General features: G+C 41.6%; 1 protein-coding gene across 4 annotated transcripts in view; it reads right to left on the bottom strand.

The window, feature by feature from the left end:
* The window catches only part of st3gal4 (ST3 beta-galactoside alpha-2,3-sialyltransferase 4), a 47,081-nt gene that overhangs the window by 18,331 nt on the left and 7,950 nt on the right, over positions 1–20,800 (bottom strand). For 2 of the 4 annotated variants that reach the window (XM_039780426.1, XM_039780435.1), the window contains 7 exons: positions 13,919–13,986; positions 11,466–11,552; positions 9,627–9,702; positions 9,222–9,311; positions 7,563–7,660; positions 7,095–7,158; positions 4,496–4,591 (listed from right to left, as the gene is read on the bottom strand). In XM_039780426.1, the coding sequence (XP_039636360.1) occupies positions 4,496–4,591; positions 7,095–7,158; positions 7,563–7,660; positions 9,222–9,311; positions 9,627–9,702; positions 11,466–11,517 (476 nt within the window). In that variant the 5' untranslated portion in view covers positions 11,518–11,552; positions 13,919–13,986. Of the gene's footprint in view, positions 1–4,495; positions 4,592–7,094; positions 7,159–7,562; positions 7,661–9,221; positions 9,314–9,626; positions 9,703–11,465; positions 11,553–13,918; positions 13,987–20,800 lie in introns of those variants that run through there. The other 2 variants (XM_039780442.1, XM_039780449.1) reach the window with 2 other exon arrangements.

The raw sequence follows: 20,800 nt of genomic DNA, 5'->3' as shown, positions 1-20,800 counted from the left end.
ACACAGGAAATTCCTGCGCTTCTTTTTCCAAGGGGCTCACTTTCAGTACAACCGACTGCCAAGTCCATGCACTTCCAAGAGCATGGAGACCGCACTTCAGCCGTTGCGGAAAAAAGGCGTCAGAGTCCTGTTTTATCTGGACGATTTGCTCATCCTTGCTCCCTCTCGGGAAACGGCGGCGCTACACACCGTGTCAGTCCTGCAGCACCTGCAGACACTCGGTTTCGCCATAAACTGGCAGAAAAGCGCATTGGTTCCCTCACAATCGATAGTTTATCTGGGCGTAGTGCTAAACTCGATTCTTATGAGGGCCAGGCTGTCAACGCCGAGGCAAGATGCGCTGCTTTCTCTCCTGTAGCGCACCACGCCCCGCGCAAAGGTGTCAGCGCTGTCTATCATGCGCCTTCTTGGCATGATGTCCGCGGGCTACATGATAGTACCCCTGGGGCTTCTCCACATGAGAAAAATCCAGAGGTGGTTCCTTCGTCAGCGCGTCGACCCCATACGCCACAAGTGGCGAATGCTGACTATCCCTCCCTCTCTGCAGTCAGACCTGTCATACTGGGGAAACCCCCAGACCCTGTCAGCTGGGGTTCCCCTGGGCAGAGTGACGTCATACGTGACAGTGTACACGGATGCGTCCCTCACTGGCTGGGGAGGAATGTGCGAATCACAGGTGGTGGGAGGGGAATGGCCTCCTCCTCCCCTCCCACACATAAACTGCCTTGAGCTGTCCACGGTGCTGAAGGTCTTGAAGCACTTCGCCCCGAGGGTAGCAGGGAGACATGTTGTGGTGCAGACAGACAATGTCACAGCAGCGGTGTTCATAAATCGCCAGGGCGGCGTACACTCGGCCCGGCTATTGGAAATAGCCAGGAGCCTCCTGCTGTGGTCTCACCATCATCTGCTGTCCCTCAGGGCCGTCCACATCCCCGGGATACTAAACCGGGCGGCAGACCTAATGTCGAGGGGGGGACCCTCTCACAACGAGTGGAAATTTAATCCCACTATCGTTCGGAAGCTGTGGAGCAGGTTCGGGGAAGCGGAGGTGGACCTGTTCGCCTCACGAGAAAACACACAGTGCGCTCTGTGGTTTTCCTTGAGCTCATGGGACAACCCACCCCTGGGCGCGGACGCTTTCTCCCACGATCCCTGGCCCAGAACCCTCCTATACGCTTTCCCCCCGGTCCCTCTGATCCCTCGCCTCCTGGAACGCATCCAGGAGGAAGGCCTGTCGGTCATCCTGGTGGCACCGGGGTGCACGAACTTCCCGACGCTGGTCCAGCTGCTGGTGGCTCCCCCATGGCAATTGCCGTGGCGCGAGGACGCCCTGTCACAGCTGGACGGCGCAATAGCCCACCCCCCGACTGTGGGGCTGGCTACTGAGCGGGAACGCTTGCAGAGGTTAGGCTTGCCACCTGCCGTGGTGCGCACCATTCAGAGCGCGAGAGCTCCCTCTACAACAGCGTGTTACGCGGCGCGTTGGTCCGCTTTCCAGCGCTGGTGCACGGAGAGGGGGTCAGACCCCATATCGTGCCCCCTGCCCGTCGTACTGACTTATCTCCAAACACTGGTAGATAATGACTTGGCCCCATCCACGGTCAAGGCCTACGCGGCAGCCATTTGATCTTGCCACGAAGGCCATGGAGAGAGAATGTTTTTTGCGCACCCCCTGGTAAAATGTTTTTTGAAAGGGGTCAGACGGCAGAAACCCGCCGTGCGTTCTCTCACGCCCCAATGGGATCTGGCCCTGGTACTCCGAGCCCTGGGGAAGCCCCCTTTCGAGCCCCTGGCACAAGCCCCTCTCAGGTTGCTGTCTATAAAAACGGCGCTCCTCCTTGCACTGACATCAGCGAGTGAGCGACTTATGTGCGCTGTCAGTCTCGCCGTCCTGTCTCTCAATCAGAGGGGATGGGAGCGCAGCCACCCTACAGCCCAACCCTTCCTTCACACCAAAAATTTTAACAAATTCCTTTCGAGGGTTTTTTCCCTCCAGGGTTTTTTCCCCCGCCTCATAACAACGACACGTGGGAGGCATCCCACAGATTGTGCCCGGTGCGTGCGTTATCACAGTATGTTTTACGCACGGCGGACATAAGGCGGACACAGCAGCTGTTTGTTCACTACAGGGAACACTCCCAAGGGGCGGCCCTGTCGAAACAACGCCTGTCCCACTGGCTGTGCGAGGCTATCACCCAGGCCTATAACACGGAGGGGGCGCAGCCCCCCCAGGGCATTCGGGCACATTCTACACGGGCTCTGTCTGCATCGACAGCCCTGTTCAGAGGCATGTCAGTGTCCGAAATCTGTGCAGCGGCCTCTTGGGCATCTCCATGCCCTTTCATCCGCTTCTATTTGCGGGATGTGTCTGAGCCCTCCCTGACTCACTCGGTCCTCTCTTCTCACAACGACAAATGAGGCCCTGTCGTATGTATAATTGTATATATTATGTACATATGTATATGTTTTGTCACTATTATACAATCACGACATGTGCCGCTTTATGTTTTCTTCTGCCCCCTCCCCTCCCCCCCCCCACTCTAGTCGTCTGGGAGGAACTCGGGCGTCCCATAATTATCAATCATGTATTTCCCTCATCAATCAGGCCTGCATTCTCGGCTTGGGCTTTCAGCCAGCTAACAGGTCGTTGCCATGGCGGCACATGAGAGTTAAGTGACAGTAAGGGAAAATAAGTTAGTCTACGTTCCACTTGTGGGATCTGTCGCAGGTGGCATTGACTACATCAGCTTCGCCCTAACCCATAGCGTGGCTTAGAGGGCGAAGCCTATACGAAATAGAACGATAGTTACGTTATTGTAACTCCAGATTCTATGAGTATAGGCGTAGCCCTCTAAGATTCGGGCCACCTGCTCCTGGAGTTACAATAACGTAACTATCGTTCCTTATTTATCAACCCAAACAATCCTGAAACATTAAGGTGGTTATTAAGAGGTCTTGGGTTTAACAATTGTGTTATCAGAAATGATTATATAGTACAGTCACTTCCTAAAAATGCATAGCTTGGAATGGAATCAAAAAGCAGCAATGCAAGTGTTACATGTGCCTCTTGTGTCTTGTTTCTTTCTCTCTCTCTCTCTTTCCCATTCTGCCCTCCTCGCTCTGCCAGTTGCACACCTGAGAGTAATCAGTGCTCAGGTAGAGTGGGGGAAGTGATAAGAAGGCAGAGAGTGGAGAGCACGAGAGAGCACACTGGCAGCATACCAGTGAGGAGTTTTCTCCTCAACTTTCTTTCTTCCACAAGCAGGTTTGTTTGTTACTTTTGGGAGTATTTATTATTTAATAAAGCTTGTTGGATTATTGTTAACTTGGTGTTTGGCATCCTTCTCTTTATATATGTTGCATCCTCCATTCCCTTTTGAGCCTTTGTTTGTTCCTTTTAATGGAGGCCGTAACATATTTGGGCCCAAATATGTTAGAGAGAGAGAAAGAAACAAGACACAAGAGGCACATGTAACAGCAAGTTTAGAAGAAATGCATTTTTTACCCTGATAAACGTAAGGAAAATTTGTGTTTGGTGGATTATTTCTCTGTGGTAACAATGCTTTTTGGCAATAAATATTATACCGTTGGAAAGCCTGTTTAGTTCCCTTTCAAATGGCGCCCCATTTGTAAGGAACATGCATTTGTGGGATGAGCAGCAGCACTGAGTATGTGGGTTGCGCCCCTGAAAAATTTGCCAAATCTTCTCTGCCAATGCCAAACAACTCTGGCACGAACAGCACGCATATCTCCACAGTCTGGGACCGAACTCTATCCTCCAAGATGACAACGCTCGCCCCCACAGGGCAGGGTTTATCAGAGACTACCTCCAGAATGTGGGAGTGGAGAGGATGGAATGGCCTGCCAGCAGTCTTGACCTCAACCCCATTTAACACTTGTGGGATCAGCTTGGGCGTGCCGTTCGTGCCAGAGTGACCAACACAACCACGTTGGCTGACTTGCGACAAATGCTGGTTGAAGAATGGGATGCCATCCCACAGCAGTGTGGGACCATGCTTGTGACAAGCATGAGGAGGAGGTGCCAGGCTGTTGTGGCTGTGTATGGTTCTTCCACACGCTACTGAGGCTCCTGTTTGTGAAATGAATTAATTGTTAAATTGCCAATATGTCTTGTTTCTTCAAACTTCAATCATCCAATCCACCAAACACCAAACGAGTCAATGGCAGAATAAGCTGTTTGGCATTGGCAGAGAAGATTTGGCAAATTTTTCCACATACTCAGCGCTACTGCTCATCCCACAAATGCATGTTCCTTACAAATGGGGCACCATTTGAAACTAAACAGGCTTTCCAACGGTATAAGATTTATTGCCAAAAAACATTTTTATCACAGAGAAATAATCCACCAAACACAAATTTCCTTACTTTTTGTTTTAAGTTTATATTCCTATTCTCTACAAACAAACAGAATGACATATAGTGAACAGTACTAATAATAACTTAAAGTGATTCATGAGGTGTTCTATGTGCTTACCGAAAGACCACGTCATATTTGTTGATGGTGCTTCCCAAGGAGCTGTTTTTAATAGCAAAGCCATTGCCTATGACAACACAGGTTCTGCATTCAGGGCTGTGGAGAAAAACACCACATAAAAACGTGTTTTAAAGTTTTGTACAATGAGTAACACCCTCTCTAGAGACATAAATGACAAAATATTTATCTAGAGCAGAGATCTTCAACAGGGGTCCGAGACCCGTAGGGGGTCCTCAGAGTTACTGCAGGGGGGCCCCAAGTTATTGTTGTTGTTTTTTTTGTAAAAATGTATATATATAAAAATATACATAAACATGAGTCCAACATATTATTAGCAAAGATAAATCGGCCTATTTGTGATTTGTTGTTCATTTTACACATTGATGACAGGCTTACTGGCCTGTAGTTAAGGTAGCCATCCGCAGATACAGTTAATCCTTAGGATTCACTGTGCTACATGTACACTCACCTAAAGGATTATTAGGAACACCATACTAATACCGTGTTTGACCCTATCCTATCAATATGGGCCAACATTTCTAAAGAATGCTTCCAGCACCTTGTTGAATTAATGACAGCAATAATGAATGCAGTTCTGAAGGCGAAAGGGATCCCCCACACCATTACACCACCACCACCACCAGCCTGCACAGTGGTAACAAGGCATGACAGATCCATGTTCTTATTCTGTTTACGCCAAATTCTGACTCTACCATCTGAATGTCTCAACAGAAATCGAGACTCATCAGACCAGGCAACATTTTTCCAGTCTTCAACTGTCCAATTTTGGTGTGCTTGTGCAAATTGTAGCCTCATTTTCCTATTTTTAGTGGAGATGAGTGGTACCCGGTGGGGTCTTCTGCTGGTGTAGCCCATCCGCCTCAAGGTTGTGCGTGTTGTGGCTTCACAAATGCTTTGCTGTATACCTCGGTTGTAACGAGTGGTTATTTGAGTCAAAGTTGATCTTCTATCAGCTGGAATCAGTCGGCCCATTCTCCTCTGACCTCTAGCATCAACACGGCATTTTCGCCGCCCAGGACTGCAGCATACTGGATGTTTTTCCTTTTTCAGACAATTCTTTGTAAACCCTAGAAATTGTTGTGCGTGAAAATCCCAGTAACTGAGCAGATTGGGAAATACTCAGACCATCTGGCACCAGCAACCATGCCACACTCAAAGTTGCTTAGATCACCTTTCTTTTCAATTCTGACATTCAGTTTGGAGTTCAGGAGATTGTCTAGACCAGGACCACACCCCTAAATGCATTGAAGCAGTTGCCATGTGATTGGTTGATTAGATAATTTCATTAACGTGATATTTAACAGGTGTTCCTAATAATCCTTTAGGTGAGTGTATATCTAACATTAAAACATGATGTATAAATATTAGTGGTGTCAGTTAAACACGTTTTTAACGGCGTTAACGCAAACCCATTTTAACGGTGTACATTTTTTTTAATCGTGAGATTAACGTTCTTTTTGGCCTAGCAAACTTTGTAGTTTTTTTCACATGCTATTGCAACAACTAGTAACGTTATAAAAAATACAACACCACACCGGATCTAGCTAGACCGGAAACAAAACAACAGACGCGCCGCACACACCTTTTTGGGCTTGCGAGCCGGCCAAAGAGTAGTAGGCAAACGTTACGTTATGAGTGGAAGGCGAGCACGAGACGCCGAAATGGATGCCAATAAGATTCTGAATGGAAAGTTTACTTTTAAAAAGTTGCCAAATGGTTCCATTCACAAGACCAAAGTGATCTGTGTGTTTTGTCGTGAACTGAGCTATCATCGCGGCACGTCCAGTCTGAAATACCACTTGATGGCCAAGCACACAGCTGATGCGAATTCTCCGGCCCCTCGTCAAAGCCAGGCGACAAAAGCACAAAGCAAGCCGATCCACTTTTCCATGTTGATAAGAGCATTAAAATGGGAAAAAATAATGTGACAAAAAGAAATCAAGGGACATTTAAAATAGATAAAAATGTGCAATTAATTGCGAGTTAACTATGACATTAATGCAATTAATCACGATTAAATATTTTAGCACTAATAAATATATGAATATGTCAATAATTATTATTTGAATGGCTTTGTATTGTATGCACCATAAAAAAGGTATGGATGAAGGCTTTAGGCCAATCCCTATGCGTTATTGTAGGCTCAGTTTAATATGCAACTCAATTTTATACAATATGTTGTGGGGGGGTCCCTGCTCCGTCTCTCTTTCAGCTAAGGGGTCCTCGGCCTAAAAAACATTGAAGACCCCTGATCTAGAGCAGTAGAACCCATGGGTGCTTTCTTGACCATAATGATGGACAATTATGTGGCTAAGCACTAACAGCTACCCATAAGTGCCCATAATCACAGTGATGAAGTTATGCAGGACTGAAAACGTATTACAGGATGCGTACCACAGCTGGAACACATCTTCGACCAATCGCAATGTTTTGTCCATCCTGTTAATCCTGGACTTATAGTATATTGTAATTACTACTGCAGTGCACTGTGGACTTAGTAAATCAGTAGAAACCTGGGTTAATAAAACATTGAGCCAGGTATCATGAGCCAGGTTGGCTGAAGTGTGCTCACACTTACTTTTCAATTTTGGCAGGCAACTCATCATTTCCAATTACAGCAAGAACTTTCACTAGCAGCGGCTCTAAAGAGAAAGCAAGAAATGGAGTCCTTTAAATGGTGTAATTGTTTGAAAACTTTGAATACAGATGTGCAATTCACATAAAAGACAGTTTGTAGTGCTTCGGCAGTAATACAAGCTAAAATACATGGTCAAATTCCACAATGACTGAATTGTTATGTTTTTTAGCAAAGCACTTTGACTTGACTATAGCAGTAAAGCATCACTGTCAGATATGGTCATACATTTAATCACAGAATATAAAGAGTCATTTTTTAGTTCTGCAAACGTCATCTGTAGAAATAAGTGAATATTTAAAAAAAGGATAACACATACATCTTCATACAGCAACCAGTAATACCAGGGTGTAGGACATGTGCTGAGTAAACTGAGCAGAAAGAGCAGGGGATAATATAAAGTCAACATACCACTGCTTTTAATTCCATAAGGTAATGCCAGATTTGACAGATGCTCCCGCCAGAAGAAATCTTCCATTTTCAGAAAGAGCTGCATCTTTCTGCTAATGCTGCATGAAGAGATGTCAGGGCAGGAATTACAACATAATACTGCTGTGCACTGTTTCACTGTATAGATGAATTATATTACAGGAGGGGTTGTGGCTGAGAGAGGGGAGGATATGAATTAAAGTTGCGCCCACCCTCCACACCTTTAAATCTCATTTAAAAACATATTTTTACTCCCTGGCTTTTGATTCACCATAAGAGCTACTGTGGTCTTTGTTGTCGCTGTCATTGTTGATGTGTTTTTTTTTTATATTTTTATCTCTGTAAAGCACTTTGGTAACCTTGTTGTTTGCTTAAATTGTGCTATATAAATAAAGTGGATTGGATTGGATTGGATTGGATGAATGAGGCGTAAGACAGCGAGGATGAAAAAAACTACTTTCCATTTTTTGGCTATAACAACTATCAAACCACACAATGGACAACACTAACTGTGCTGCCAGTACAGTACAGTGTTCATATTGGCGCATGGAAAAGCTTGTCTTCACTTTTCCAAATGTTCTGGTATCTATTAAGCAGGTAGACCAGACTCATTGTAAGTGAACCAGCCATTTATATGATGCCATTCAATAGCAATTTCCCTCATTAAAATCCCCTGTTGGCATTTCTCTGCTGAGGAGAGGGGAAAAAAACAATAACATTCACAGAGCCTGTGGAGTGAGACAAATGTGGCAGGTTGTAATACGTGAAACAGTTGCCTTTCTGTGTTCGCTGGTTTCAGACTCCAGCTGTTTATGACCTACTGTATTTGACAGTGAGTTTCTAAGACATTTATTACCCTTTTGTGCCAGCTAGCGCTTCACAGGAGATCAGGATAAATCTCCGGGGAGGAGTCTAATTAGAGAAATGTCACTCTGATTGCCTGGAAGGCCTCTCTGTGACTGTAATAACTGATGTGAAACCCCTAGAACAACCAATCAGTGACTTTATGTAAGACTGCAAATCATGTTCTTTAACAGTGGTTAACACAGGGATTATTAATCTTGAGGTCAAAGGGCGGGCAGTGGATGGTCTACGGGAACTGTAGAAATAAACAGTGACCTCGGAGGAGGTTGGGACAAACCACAGATGGAGAACATATCAGTATTTTGTAACAGAACAGAGACCACAAAAAAAACAGTAAATATACAGCTGAATAAACTGATAATAGAGCATATGAAAATAAATGAAAGGGGACTCAGGGCTGTGGAACAATGATTACATGTCAAGGCAGACAAACAAGCTATTGTCTGGCTTCCAAAAATGTAACTTTATCAAGAGCTCATTCTTAGCCAACATTGGTTTATATATTAACCCTCCCTCTCAACCCTTTAATTAACACATTCCACTTGAGTTACTAAAACGTACATTTAGATGGCAAATTGATTCTTATAATATGTCCTGTTCTTTTTCAATGTAATGTGCTTTTCCATCATGGCATTGGCGAGTAAAGACCAGTCCTAACGCTCCAAGGAACCTGGCACCTTATGTTCAAATAAAAATACTGGCATATCTTTCTCCCTTAATAAGCCATCCACTCCCTCCAGTTTGTAAAAACAAAAACACAGACATGCCATTACTCACTTAAAGTTAAGGCTCTCCCACTTCTTACTGGTTAGCCCGTCACCACACAGCGGCTTGCTACTGTCCGGACACTTGCTGCTGCTTCTGTAGCTGAAAGACAGACAAGTACCACAAATTAAAGTTACTGCTGACTCCATAAAAACACAGTGTGCCAGTAACTGGGTCCACACTACTCAAAAAGTGCAAGAATGGGCATGTGTGAGGGCCTAACTTGACCAGCAGCTTAGACGTCCAGATGATTACTATGTGGGTTGTCCTTTTAACTTTTAGTGACTCAGCACTGCACAGATTTCAAGAATTTACAGTTTTACCAGCAATGGACATAACTGTAATTGTGTGACCTCAATACCGAGAGCGACCAAGAAAAAAAAAGAAATGGGTGTGTTAGTGTGTGGGTGTAATTACCTCTGAAGTATGACATAGGTGGCGTAGTATATGACAAAAGAGATGAAGAAGAGGAGAATTAGGAGAAGCCACCATGCTGGAGTCAAAGAAGAGAAAAACAGAAGAAAATGTACAAGAATAAAACATCACATCCAACACATTCTAGTTTCAAATTCTTGACACATTAAAGTGCAATTTCTTCAATGTTATGGCCATTTACGTAAAGGGTGCTGCAGTGAAGGACCCTATGAAAGAAAATAATCTACTGTAATTGTGATTTTTATTGACAAATAAAAAGCTTTTGAAAAAAGGTACTGCTCAACAGTTGGCATCCCATGTAACACAGGTGTGGTTTCAGTATCACACGGGGTACTGAAAAATGAAACTAAACTGAATATTAACAGCTTTCTGCAAATTCCACTTGCTATTTAGAGAAAGCCGCTCAGGTCCACAGGAAACGCTTTATCCTCACTCACAACTTAAGGACAACCGTTTGAATTAACACGCATTACCTATTCAATAAGACCTAAAATGGTTCTTCTCTAATTACCGTAATCAGTAGTATACTTTTGAGTCTTGACAGGTCAGTATGATAAGAGAGAAGAAAGCTACAGGTACCACTGGCCACCATGCATACACTTTCAAAGTAATAATAATGGATACTTAAAAGAATAGTTTAACATTTTGGGATATACGCATATGCGCTTTCTGTCTACAATTTCATGAGTGTATACAAAATATGAAGCTATAGTTATATTTAATGTGACACTATTGCTTCATATTTAGTGTATCCATATTATTTTTTTATTTTTATTTTTTTATTTTTATTTTAAATTAGTTTATTTGTCAGGGACCATGCACAGTTCAGGCCCTGTACCAGAGTTAGCTATACAGCTAATTTACATCTGTGGTCCCTCGGAAAGGGAGATAGATACAGATATATACAGATATATACAGCCGAGCCATATGCTGGTTAGCATAGTTTGGCACAAAGACAGGTAAAAGGGGGAAGTCCAAAATAACTAATAATTTGTTTAATCCGAACAAAAAACAAGGTTTCAAAACAACAAGTTGCAGTGTAACAGGGGGTTTTGTGTTGGGCTTTTTCTTGGCTGGGCACAGTGACTTTATGTAGTCTCTGCTGGATGCATAGCAACCTCACTATGATCAAGCTATTTCTTTGCAGACAAAACAGCCTATAACAAGTACCAAGAAATGTACTGTAACTGACATTCAGTGGCAGACTATATTTCAATCAAGCAACCTCAAATGCCACTTGCACTCTTTTGTTGAAAAGAAATCCCTGCAAATGGTCTCTGGCTATGGTATAAAGGCAGGAGCCCTCTCATCTAAAACAAAATCTAAAGAGCATCAACACAGCTTTGTGTTTTCCCACAATAATTTAGTCAACATCTGGAGTGAACAAGGCTTGCAATTTTTGATAAGTGACTAAATGTTGTGTGGCTAGAAGCACAGTAGACTGTTATTACAAAATGTAGTAGGGACAGTTATCATTGTGGAATACAGGATGTTGATGCGCAGTGCCATTCTAGACCAGTGGTTGTCGATTATTTCAATCTGTGACCTAAGGTCAATTGTCTTAACATTCTCCTGATTTTAAAGGCAAAAAACTGGTGGTACTAAGCACAGGTAACCCAATGAATATAAAATAAAATAAAATAGTGGTTATAATGTTAAATAGAGGGATCATTAAGGGCATTTTGGTCCATAATCCTCTCATCATCAGATGAGAATAAACACAGAGATCATATTAGTGCTTTACTGAATATCAAGAGAGGGATTTAAGTAATCATTATCAAATCAGCAATTAATAACATCTGATAATTAAAAAACACATACCAAAAAAGAGCTTACTTTTAAATGCCTTCTGGGACATCTTCACATGCTCCATTGACCTATCATGTCTGTACAGTGCATGAGGTCATCCTGGGTGAGGGGTACAGAAAGGAGAAAGACCAAATGTATTAGAACCTCCTTCAAATTGCTTCATGAAAAGCAGTCTCCTTTTCTGAGCAGATGATTTGAAAGAGGATCCACCATAAATAAAATAAAATAAAATATACAGCATGTATACATTGACTCATGGTGGGCGTTCCATACCCACATTTCAAATAATTGCATTGACTAGCTTAGATGTTAGTTAGTGTCAGAGTAAATAGGAGGATCAGAGAAACAAATGAATGCAATGAAGCAAAAACACAACAGGAGTGTGCATACCACAGAGAAGGGGAGAATAAGAGACAAAAGCAGAGAGAGCGAGAGAGAGAGAGAGAGAGAGAGAGGAGAGAGAGAGAGAGAGAGTGAGAGAGAGAGAGAAAGAAGGGCAGCAGATAAAGGCCGATAAGTTTAAGAGGATCATACTGGACTAAGAGACGCTTGGTCCATGAACTGAGGGATATTTGCAATCCCACAACATCACATCAGCTACAGGGCTTGCTTGGTTGCTTTAGAGATTTCAGATTACAGTGAAAACCTGATTAAAATTCATGTAACCTTGCACACTTTTGACTATTTAATGCACAATGCACATCTTATCAACAATCATCCTGATTCATGATTTACAGAGGGAGGCCATAGCCATCCACCCAACCAAAGAGTTGCGCAAAACATGCCTGGAACTGCTTCAGGGCCAGCCCATCACTGACAAACATTAGCGAACTGAAGGAGTGCACAGCTGAATATCTATTTTGAGATGTGCGCATGCGCACATTTACCCGCTACATTGCAACAGTAACGTAATACGGCTGTAAGACAGCGAAGGAGAGGAAACCACATGATTGATTAACACCCTCAGAAAGACACTCTGCACGTATGACTCTGCAATATCTAGATACACCCTTCTGTAAAACAAAACCATTTCAATCATTTCACAACATAAAATATGATATGATACTGCTGCCTCCTGAATCAGGGTGTAGTTTCTTAAAGTTAGAGCATTAAAGTGTTTTCATTCTGAACCGGACATGAGGCTGGGCTGTACTACAAAAACGCTAAAACAGGTCTAAAGGAGCACACTTCAAATGTATCTTTTTCTTTTATGAAACAATGAGTCACTGTTGTGTTTGATGAAATAGCACATGTTGTGCTCATTAGTTGATAAAGCCATTAGTCAATCGTCCGGAAATGTAATCACCAATAATTGTTACTGTTATTGTTAAAAGCTGTGGTAGGCAATTTATTTTTGGCATCGTTGGGCAGAAATTCAATAATAATCTTTCAGCATATTGTAATTCAAGTGGTCTGAGAGAAAACTAGACTTCTGCATCTCATTTCATACTTCAGAAACTGTAGCCTGTGTATATGCCTGTGCAACAGAGAGGGAGAGCTGCAGGAAGAGGTTTCGCTCTACGTCAAATTATGTTGGTTTTTTTTGCTTTCCATTGCAGCTTTATGTCCTTTAGTAAGCTAAAAGTGCTCAAACATTTGCTGATCCCAACTTCTCAGATTTGAGAATATGCTGCTTTTGTCAGTTTAAATGGGCATATTTCACAGTTTGTTTTACAAACTAAAAGACAGATTCATTGACACTATCTAGCAGAATGTGAGTAGCATGACCGCACCTCGCCACTTCCGGCATTTCTATAAATACCCACCTAACCCTTTCCTCCTCTTTCACTCTCCTATTCTACACCCCTCCCTCCCACTCACTCTGTTTCCCTCTTCCTGTTTCTCCTCTCCATAGGGTTCTTAGGGGCGTCCGTCATGCCCGGCTGCTACGTCAAGCTTCCCCACAACGCAGACTGCAAGCGGAAGAACCACAAGCGAGCCTCAAGCCCAGCACACCATTTCTTTCATTTTTAAATCATTTAAACTACTTTCCTTGAAGGTGTGGTCCTTGCTAGTGAAACAACTGAGGCCTATGCAGCTGATGCAGCAAGTCAGTGGAGTGGCTGTGGTGCAGAGGTAGAGTGGGTCAGGCCTCAACCACAAGATTTGGGGTTCAATCCCAGGCTCATCTGGCCACATGTCAAAGAGTCCTTGAGCAAGACACTGAACCCCAAGTTACTCCCTTGATGCTGTATGTGGCTGTCCACTTCTCCTTTTGCTTAGAACGGTTTAAATGCAGAGATTGAATTTCACTACATTGTACTGTATGTTTTTATGTGATGAATAATAAAGGTTTGGCTGGCCCTGAATACAGATTCTTTCAGACATTTCATGATTATGAAGTGCTTAAATATTGCAAATTGAAGTGTACGTTTACAAAAAATGTAAATGAGGTTCTCAGGGAACTGTGTAGCCACCAATTACAAATCAACAAAAACCCACAACATTACTACAAAACATCTTACCTTTTCCCTCTTTCATTTCCAATTAGTATGTCCTCAGTGGTACATATGTAATGAGTCGGGTTTTCTCCCTGTAGTAAAAGCAAAACATAATTTGACATATGAAAGCAACAGGAGAATATCTGCATAACTAACTTGTTATGGTTTGTTTTCTGCTTGTCTTTGGACTTGATTAGGGTACTAAAATAAAACTGCCAGTTGTGTATTGAAAGCAACAGGAAACCCCATACATGGCAGATCATTTTGTATAGAAGAACTAAATTCTTACAGTCTTGGATATGGGCTGATCTTCTAGTCTTCAAATTTATAGCATACAGCTAAAGCTAAAATGATTATTATGGTTGATTGAAAGAGATTCATTTGATAATTGGTGAGCAAAATGTAAAGATTTGCTGGGAGATAGTAAGTTGGACAAAACAAGTAATTTAAAGACGGGACTTTTCACTGTATAGACGAATCACAAAAATAACTGACAGATTCATTGCTAAATGCAAAATAATTTGTTGCAGCCTTACATAGTATAGCGCTATAGCCCTCTATCAACATCCTGTACGTGAGGGAGTTAAAACAGCTGGACATACAGGAGGCACAGGACCCTCTAACAGACACAAGAGGCAACACAAGAGCAGAGCAGCACACTGCCTGGCTGTGTGTGACACTGTACAACGTGTGGGGGAAGGAGGGGCGGCTGGGAGAGCAAAGGGGGTCAAACGCTGCGCTGTACAATGCCGGGGGGCACGCTGGCCTGCTGACTGACACTGGGAAGATGTGAGGGACCAACAGAGTAAGATTTAGTCCTGTCAGAAATGCCCTTCACCACAGACCTACATAAAGCATTGCTGCATGTCTAACCATGGGTCACCAAAGAAATGCAGACAGACCACTTAAAGAGCTGAGTCACACACTGTAGTGATTAAAGATGAGTCAGGCTGCACAGTGGAAGTAATTGGAGCAAAAGCACTGCATGGGAAAATATTGTCAGGGATTTGTTGGTTCCTTCCTCCCACATTCCAAAAGCAGACGAGGGCTGACAAGGCTAATACTGTAGGTACTTGGCATGAGTAGAAAAACATGTCATTATCAAGCTAATTATTAAAGATTAACATTTATTTTAAGATTGGCATTAACATGAGCTCCATATTAAGATAGTCTTGTTTTATGGTAGCTTTGAGTAAGGATGTAAACAAATAATCATTATTTAATTCATATTAATCAATATTACCAATTAAATTGATGTATGAATCAAAAATAAGATTTATTGTGAGATTTATTTGGGTCGATTGTAAATGGGTAAAGTCATTGCAACGCGGTCAACACAGACAAAAATTATGACTCAAAATGAACTTCTTCTTTGAACCCCTGTTACCTACCAGCTGATTTATCTCAAACACCAAAAAACACTCTCTAAAGAAAATCACATGTGCATTCTGCTCACAATAGAAAATCGGCTCTAAAACACATAATCCCTGAATTTAATCCGGTCGGAGGAGCTAAATCTGGTGCCCATTTGTAACACTTTGACCGCTTTTATGAAGAAAAGCTTTCAAATAAATTGCAGGCTATAATCAACTTATTTTGCTTCCTAAAGAGATATTTATTTTTTAACAACAATACTAATAAAATATATATACAAGAAATAAACAGGACCGAAAAGGTGTAGGCTGAAGCCTGATCTTATTACACCTACCCTTTTTTCATGAATTATATTCTTTCATACGAAGATGAAAGTTACAGAAACTAAGTATGCACTATATAACCCAGTACAACACAAACAATCCCATACATTTTGTGTACTTTCTGGTATTCACACTTCTGCTTTATATTTGTTAATCACCTTATGTTTAAATAAATTTTTTAATCGGTAGATTGTGTGACATTTTCATGTCAATTTCTAATTCATTCCACAGTTTAACTCCATACACCGAAACACATCTTTGTTTTACATTTGTTCTGATATCCTCAGGGAGCCATAGAATATGTAGAATGTACAGTAGATGAGACAGGGTGACTCCCTGCCGGGTTTCTGTGGTATCATGTAAGGACAATTTTGATCCTAGGATTCTCTAATATCCTAAGCTTCTTTGTCAACTTCCACGTTCTCAGATTTCAGACAACATATTATTAGTAATCCATACTAAAAGATTTTAATCATCAATCTATATCTCTAAACCAATTCCATATATAGACAAATAATTTGCTATTGGCCTAAACTGCTTACTTTTTTCTCTTTTTTACTCAATATGTAAAGTACCCCTTCTGCAGTTGCTAAGGGGTACATGGAAAGCCTAGTATGAAAACTAGTTAGCAAGTGAATAGGGAAATCTAAACAGTAAGCTAAAAGTAGGCTTATGGAGAAATGGTTGAAGTAATTTGCTAAAGGTAATGAATTAACAGCTCAAATAGGTAAATGTAAATGGTAAACCGTCAAAATAGTTAGCTACATGTGGATAAATGGTTGAACTAGTTAGCTAAATGCGATGGATAATTTTTGGAAATGCTTGTAACGTCTAGCTTCTGCCACTCAGTCAGTGCAAATGCAAACTTGAACAAACCAACCTAAACACCAATATCACTTGTATAAAAAAAATATTGTCAACTATTATATATCCAATATTGTTACAGTAAGATAACATCCAGTTTGAAATCAGATCAAATGAACACATTTAGAACATGAAGGGTGGTGTCGATGCGTTGGTGTATGAGTCTGACAGGGCTGAGGGATACATTAGATACAGATACAGATACAGATAAACTATGGAAGTAAATCGGTTTCATCAAATTTTGAAATTAAAAAGCCATTGAATTTCTAGCACCAAATATTTATGCACTGAACTCATGTATCTGAAATGTTTGCCTCTGAATTTTACTCTTCAAATTTTGGACAACTAATTTAAAAAAAAATCCAATATAACAAATCCAGATGCTAAATACAATGTTTAAAATTCAACTAACATAATTTCAACTTGCTCAAATTCAACAGGCCAAATTCAGCTGCAAAATGTAATGTTTAAAATCCAGTGTTGACATCCGGGAACCCAAGAAAAAGCAATTGATTCTAGAATCTAGATCGGTAGTAGTGAAAATTAGTTGTTGAACATTTCAAGAGTAAAACTAGAGGAAAAAAATTAAGATACATATGATCAATGCATAAATATTCAGTGCTAGAAATTCAATGGCTTTTTAATTTCAAAATCTGATGAGACAGCTTTACTTCCATAATAAACACTAATTTCCATACTTATGGTTAGCCTGTGGTTTTTACTTTGTTGCTTCACTTCTGCTGTAAGTGCTTCATGTGTTCTATGTCATCCACATTCCATCATGCAATTTAGGTAGGTCTTTGTTTTTTTCACTTCCATTCTCTTAGCTATGCTGTTATAATTCTAGACTGCCGGGGAAGTTCCTTCCTTCCTATGACACACTGAGCTGCTCTCTCATCTCTGTTTTCACTTGTTTCCTTTTGTATGCATCCTGTCCCAGAAATGCTTGTTACTAAGTTATAAGAGTCCTTATGTTTTTTTCTTCCTGCAATGCCCGGCCGCGTCTTGCTGCGTCCTGCTGCGTCCGCCGCATCCACCCATGCTCTGCAGCGCCACGTTGCATCCCACAACGCCCTGCTGTGATGTTCATACGCACAGAGTAGTCAGGATCCGGTATTGCAGACTGCACTACTCAGTATGACACGATGTGCCCTGCTATGACATGAACTTCCACGACTACCTTCGAAGTCACTGTTCCATTATCTTTAATGTCATCACATCCCCAACCGGCCCAGTCAGACACCGCCTATCAAGAGTCTGGATCTGCTGAGGTTTCTTCCTAAAAGGGAGTTTTTCCTCGCCACTGTCGCAACAGCCACTGCTAATGCTTGCTCTTGAGGGAATTATTGTAATTGTTGGGGTTTTGGAATTTATAGAGTGTGGTCTAGACCTACTCTATCTGTAATGTGTCTTGAGATAACTCTGTTATGATTTGATACTATAAATAAAATGTAATTGAAATTTAATGGAATTCCTGTTTGTTTCTAGAGGAACTGAGTTTCAGAATTCCTTTGGAGTTTTAACTTCTAACAACAAATACGATATTTTGCTATACAGACAAAAAAAGTCAACTAAATTATGACTGTACAGTATTCTCTATTGCTCAGGATAGCTAAAGATGATTGCCTCAGAACATAGACAAACACTTATAGTTCATATTTCACAATAGGAACTCCACCAAAGCTTTACAAAAACATGTTTGCTCAATTTGATACTAATCTAAAGCCCGTTCCGAACAGGCACACGCTCTAAACGGGCACTACACTAGTTCAGAGTACACCGTCATTTGACAAGATGTCTTATTAATAAATTGATTTATTTACATTTGAAACATGAGTTAATTCTTTTAGTAATCACCTTATGCAGGTCACAGAGTGGTGTGCTGAATGTACCACGTGGTGTGAGGATTGTACTTAAGAGTTTTGACAATTGTAAGTTTGTTTCAGTAAATGTGCCAAATCGATTGAGAAAAAAACTTATTAGTTCTATGAAGGAGAAGGTTGGCTCTGTTGTATTTTGGCAACAGCTGACCATTTCCAATTGGTCATCGCAGACTGTTCCCACACTGAGATATTGAACCAGGGTTACATATCTTTGGGCTTTACGGTCCTTACCATCTGCAAACAACTGGGCTTTGTGTGTCGCATCCAAAGGTAATTACTTGAATGTATTATCTAGAACAAGGATTCATAGGAATAAGGCATCTCATCAGTAAAAAAGCTGATGGCTGTATACTGCACTCTGCTATAAATATAATAAGAAAATAGCTTTCTTTAACATGCAAACAAGCTCATATAGCTTTATATTCTGTGCTCTAAATATGACTAATCTCAATAACAATAAGATGTATTTAATTTGATGCATCTTTTAAATAGTGCAGTAGGAGTGAGTCATTATTGCAAGGCATATCAACTCTTCAGACTGCGACCAGTGAGACGGTGCAAGTATTTTTGGCACGTGTCACTGCAAATTTGACAACTTTTTTTTTTTACATTTCATGTTGGAAACCAGGAGGGAGCAGGTCTGCCAGAGTTGGCCAATGTGTGTGAGAGGGGTAGGGTCTTGGAGTAATTAGTCAGCTGCTTGTGTTTCATTTTTTACCCTCATAGTGTTTTAAAACTTTCTTGTGGCAGCAATAGAGGCAGTGATGTTTACTGTACGGTATTCTCAAATGGTCTCCAAACAGACTGACAAGTCTGATCACCGGTTAAGCCTGGTTCACACGGGACGATTTTAAAATTGTCGGCCGATTTTCCAATCCTGAGAGACCCCACACACGGTGATAAAAAATCACGGGTCTAACAGTTTTGGTCGTACAGTGTGTGGTGCGCAGCACACGGCAAAATCAACACATCACACACGAACCGATTTGACTCCCGAGCATTCCCAGGTCAGACGGGAAATCTCGCAAAATCCCTCGAGATCAAACGTGACTTCAGAGTAAACAATCATTGCGGACGAAGAGGATGCAGTGGCAATAGTTTGTAGTGTGTTTTTAACCAAAAAAAAACGTTATCAAAAGAAAAGGCGATGGTCAAAGAAGACAACGCGAGCATGGACTATACTTGCTACATCATGATATGGAGGTGATTTGTTTTTTCTCATAGAAATGTCGTTAGGTATTACACAGATTAATAAACGTTCATATATTCGTTTCCATGTACTCTGGTGGACTGCAGTTGTGGATGTAGTTATGCCCATCGACTTTATTTATTTTACACAGGCTGCGTGCTCGTTTGTCCCCGGGGGACACCACACACAAGGAGGAATCGGGCCAAATAAATCCAACGATCCCCGATTTGAGATCGGAGCGGTCCAGACGTCCTTCCGAGCAGACGAGAGCAGTCTTAACACACCACACACGGCAGGAATATCTGATCAGATTATTTTACGATAATCGAAACATCCTTAAGATTGTCGGGAGGGGTGAATCAGGGCTAAAATCAGCCTAATTATCCTGCCGTCTGAACCAGGCTTTACATGACGTTGGGGTTGCATTTCTCCCAAAGTTAACTTTATTACAGTATTAAAGGCCCTGGACAGCCACACAGGTGTTTTCAGTTGTTCTGGCTGATTAGACCTCTGCCCAGGTTAAAGGTGATATATATGGGAATTTATTACGTCACAAATTTCATCTACCAATAAGAATGATAAAGATGTCATGTGTCCTGCCCTAACAGGTGCAACAGAGCTAACTGGAGGCTCAGAAAGATGTCAATCAATCAGTGTATACACACCCACAGAGTCCTGGGAAGAGGTCTAATCAGCCAGAATAACTGAAAACACCTGTGTGGGTGTCCAAGGTCTTTAAAGAAAAAAAACGAATAATCAAATCCAAAAATTGAAAATCAAATACCTACCCAACAAACGAATATCCGAATATTCGGATCCAGCCCTACTCGTTAGTGTTGAGCTCGCTCTGATCATGTTATCGACTGCATTTTAAGCGCTATACAAATTCAATTTATTATTATTATTATTATTATTATTATTAGTAGTATTATTATTATTATTATTATTATTATTACTATTATTATTATTATTTTTACTCAGTGTTGTCTCAGTCTCAGACAAAAAGGACTGGGTTTTATTTCAACACCATTGCAGGTATATCACTTTAGGGATGCACCTTACATTTGGGTACTCGCCAATACCGAGTACTTACCCTCATGGGTCGGAGGGTGTTTTCACCCCCCCCCCCCTCCTCCTCCTCTATAGCTACAGACACAGAAATGGCACATACTAAGGAAAGCTCATTGTGGGACTGGCTCTAGTGGCTGTAATTCTGCACCAAGGCTGAATTTCGGAAAAATGACTTCAGATACAGTATTAGGGGACCACTAAG

Source organism: Perca fluviatilis, chromosome 2 (genome assembly GCF_010015445.1).
Source record: "Perca fluviatilis chromosome 2, GENO_Pfluv_1.0, whole genome shotgun sequence".
NCBI classification, from domain to species: Eukaryota; Metazoa; Chordata; class Actinopteri; order Perciformes; family Percidae; genus Perca; species Perca fluviatilis.
This window is presented reverse-complemented; position numbering and strand designations above follow the sequence as displayed.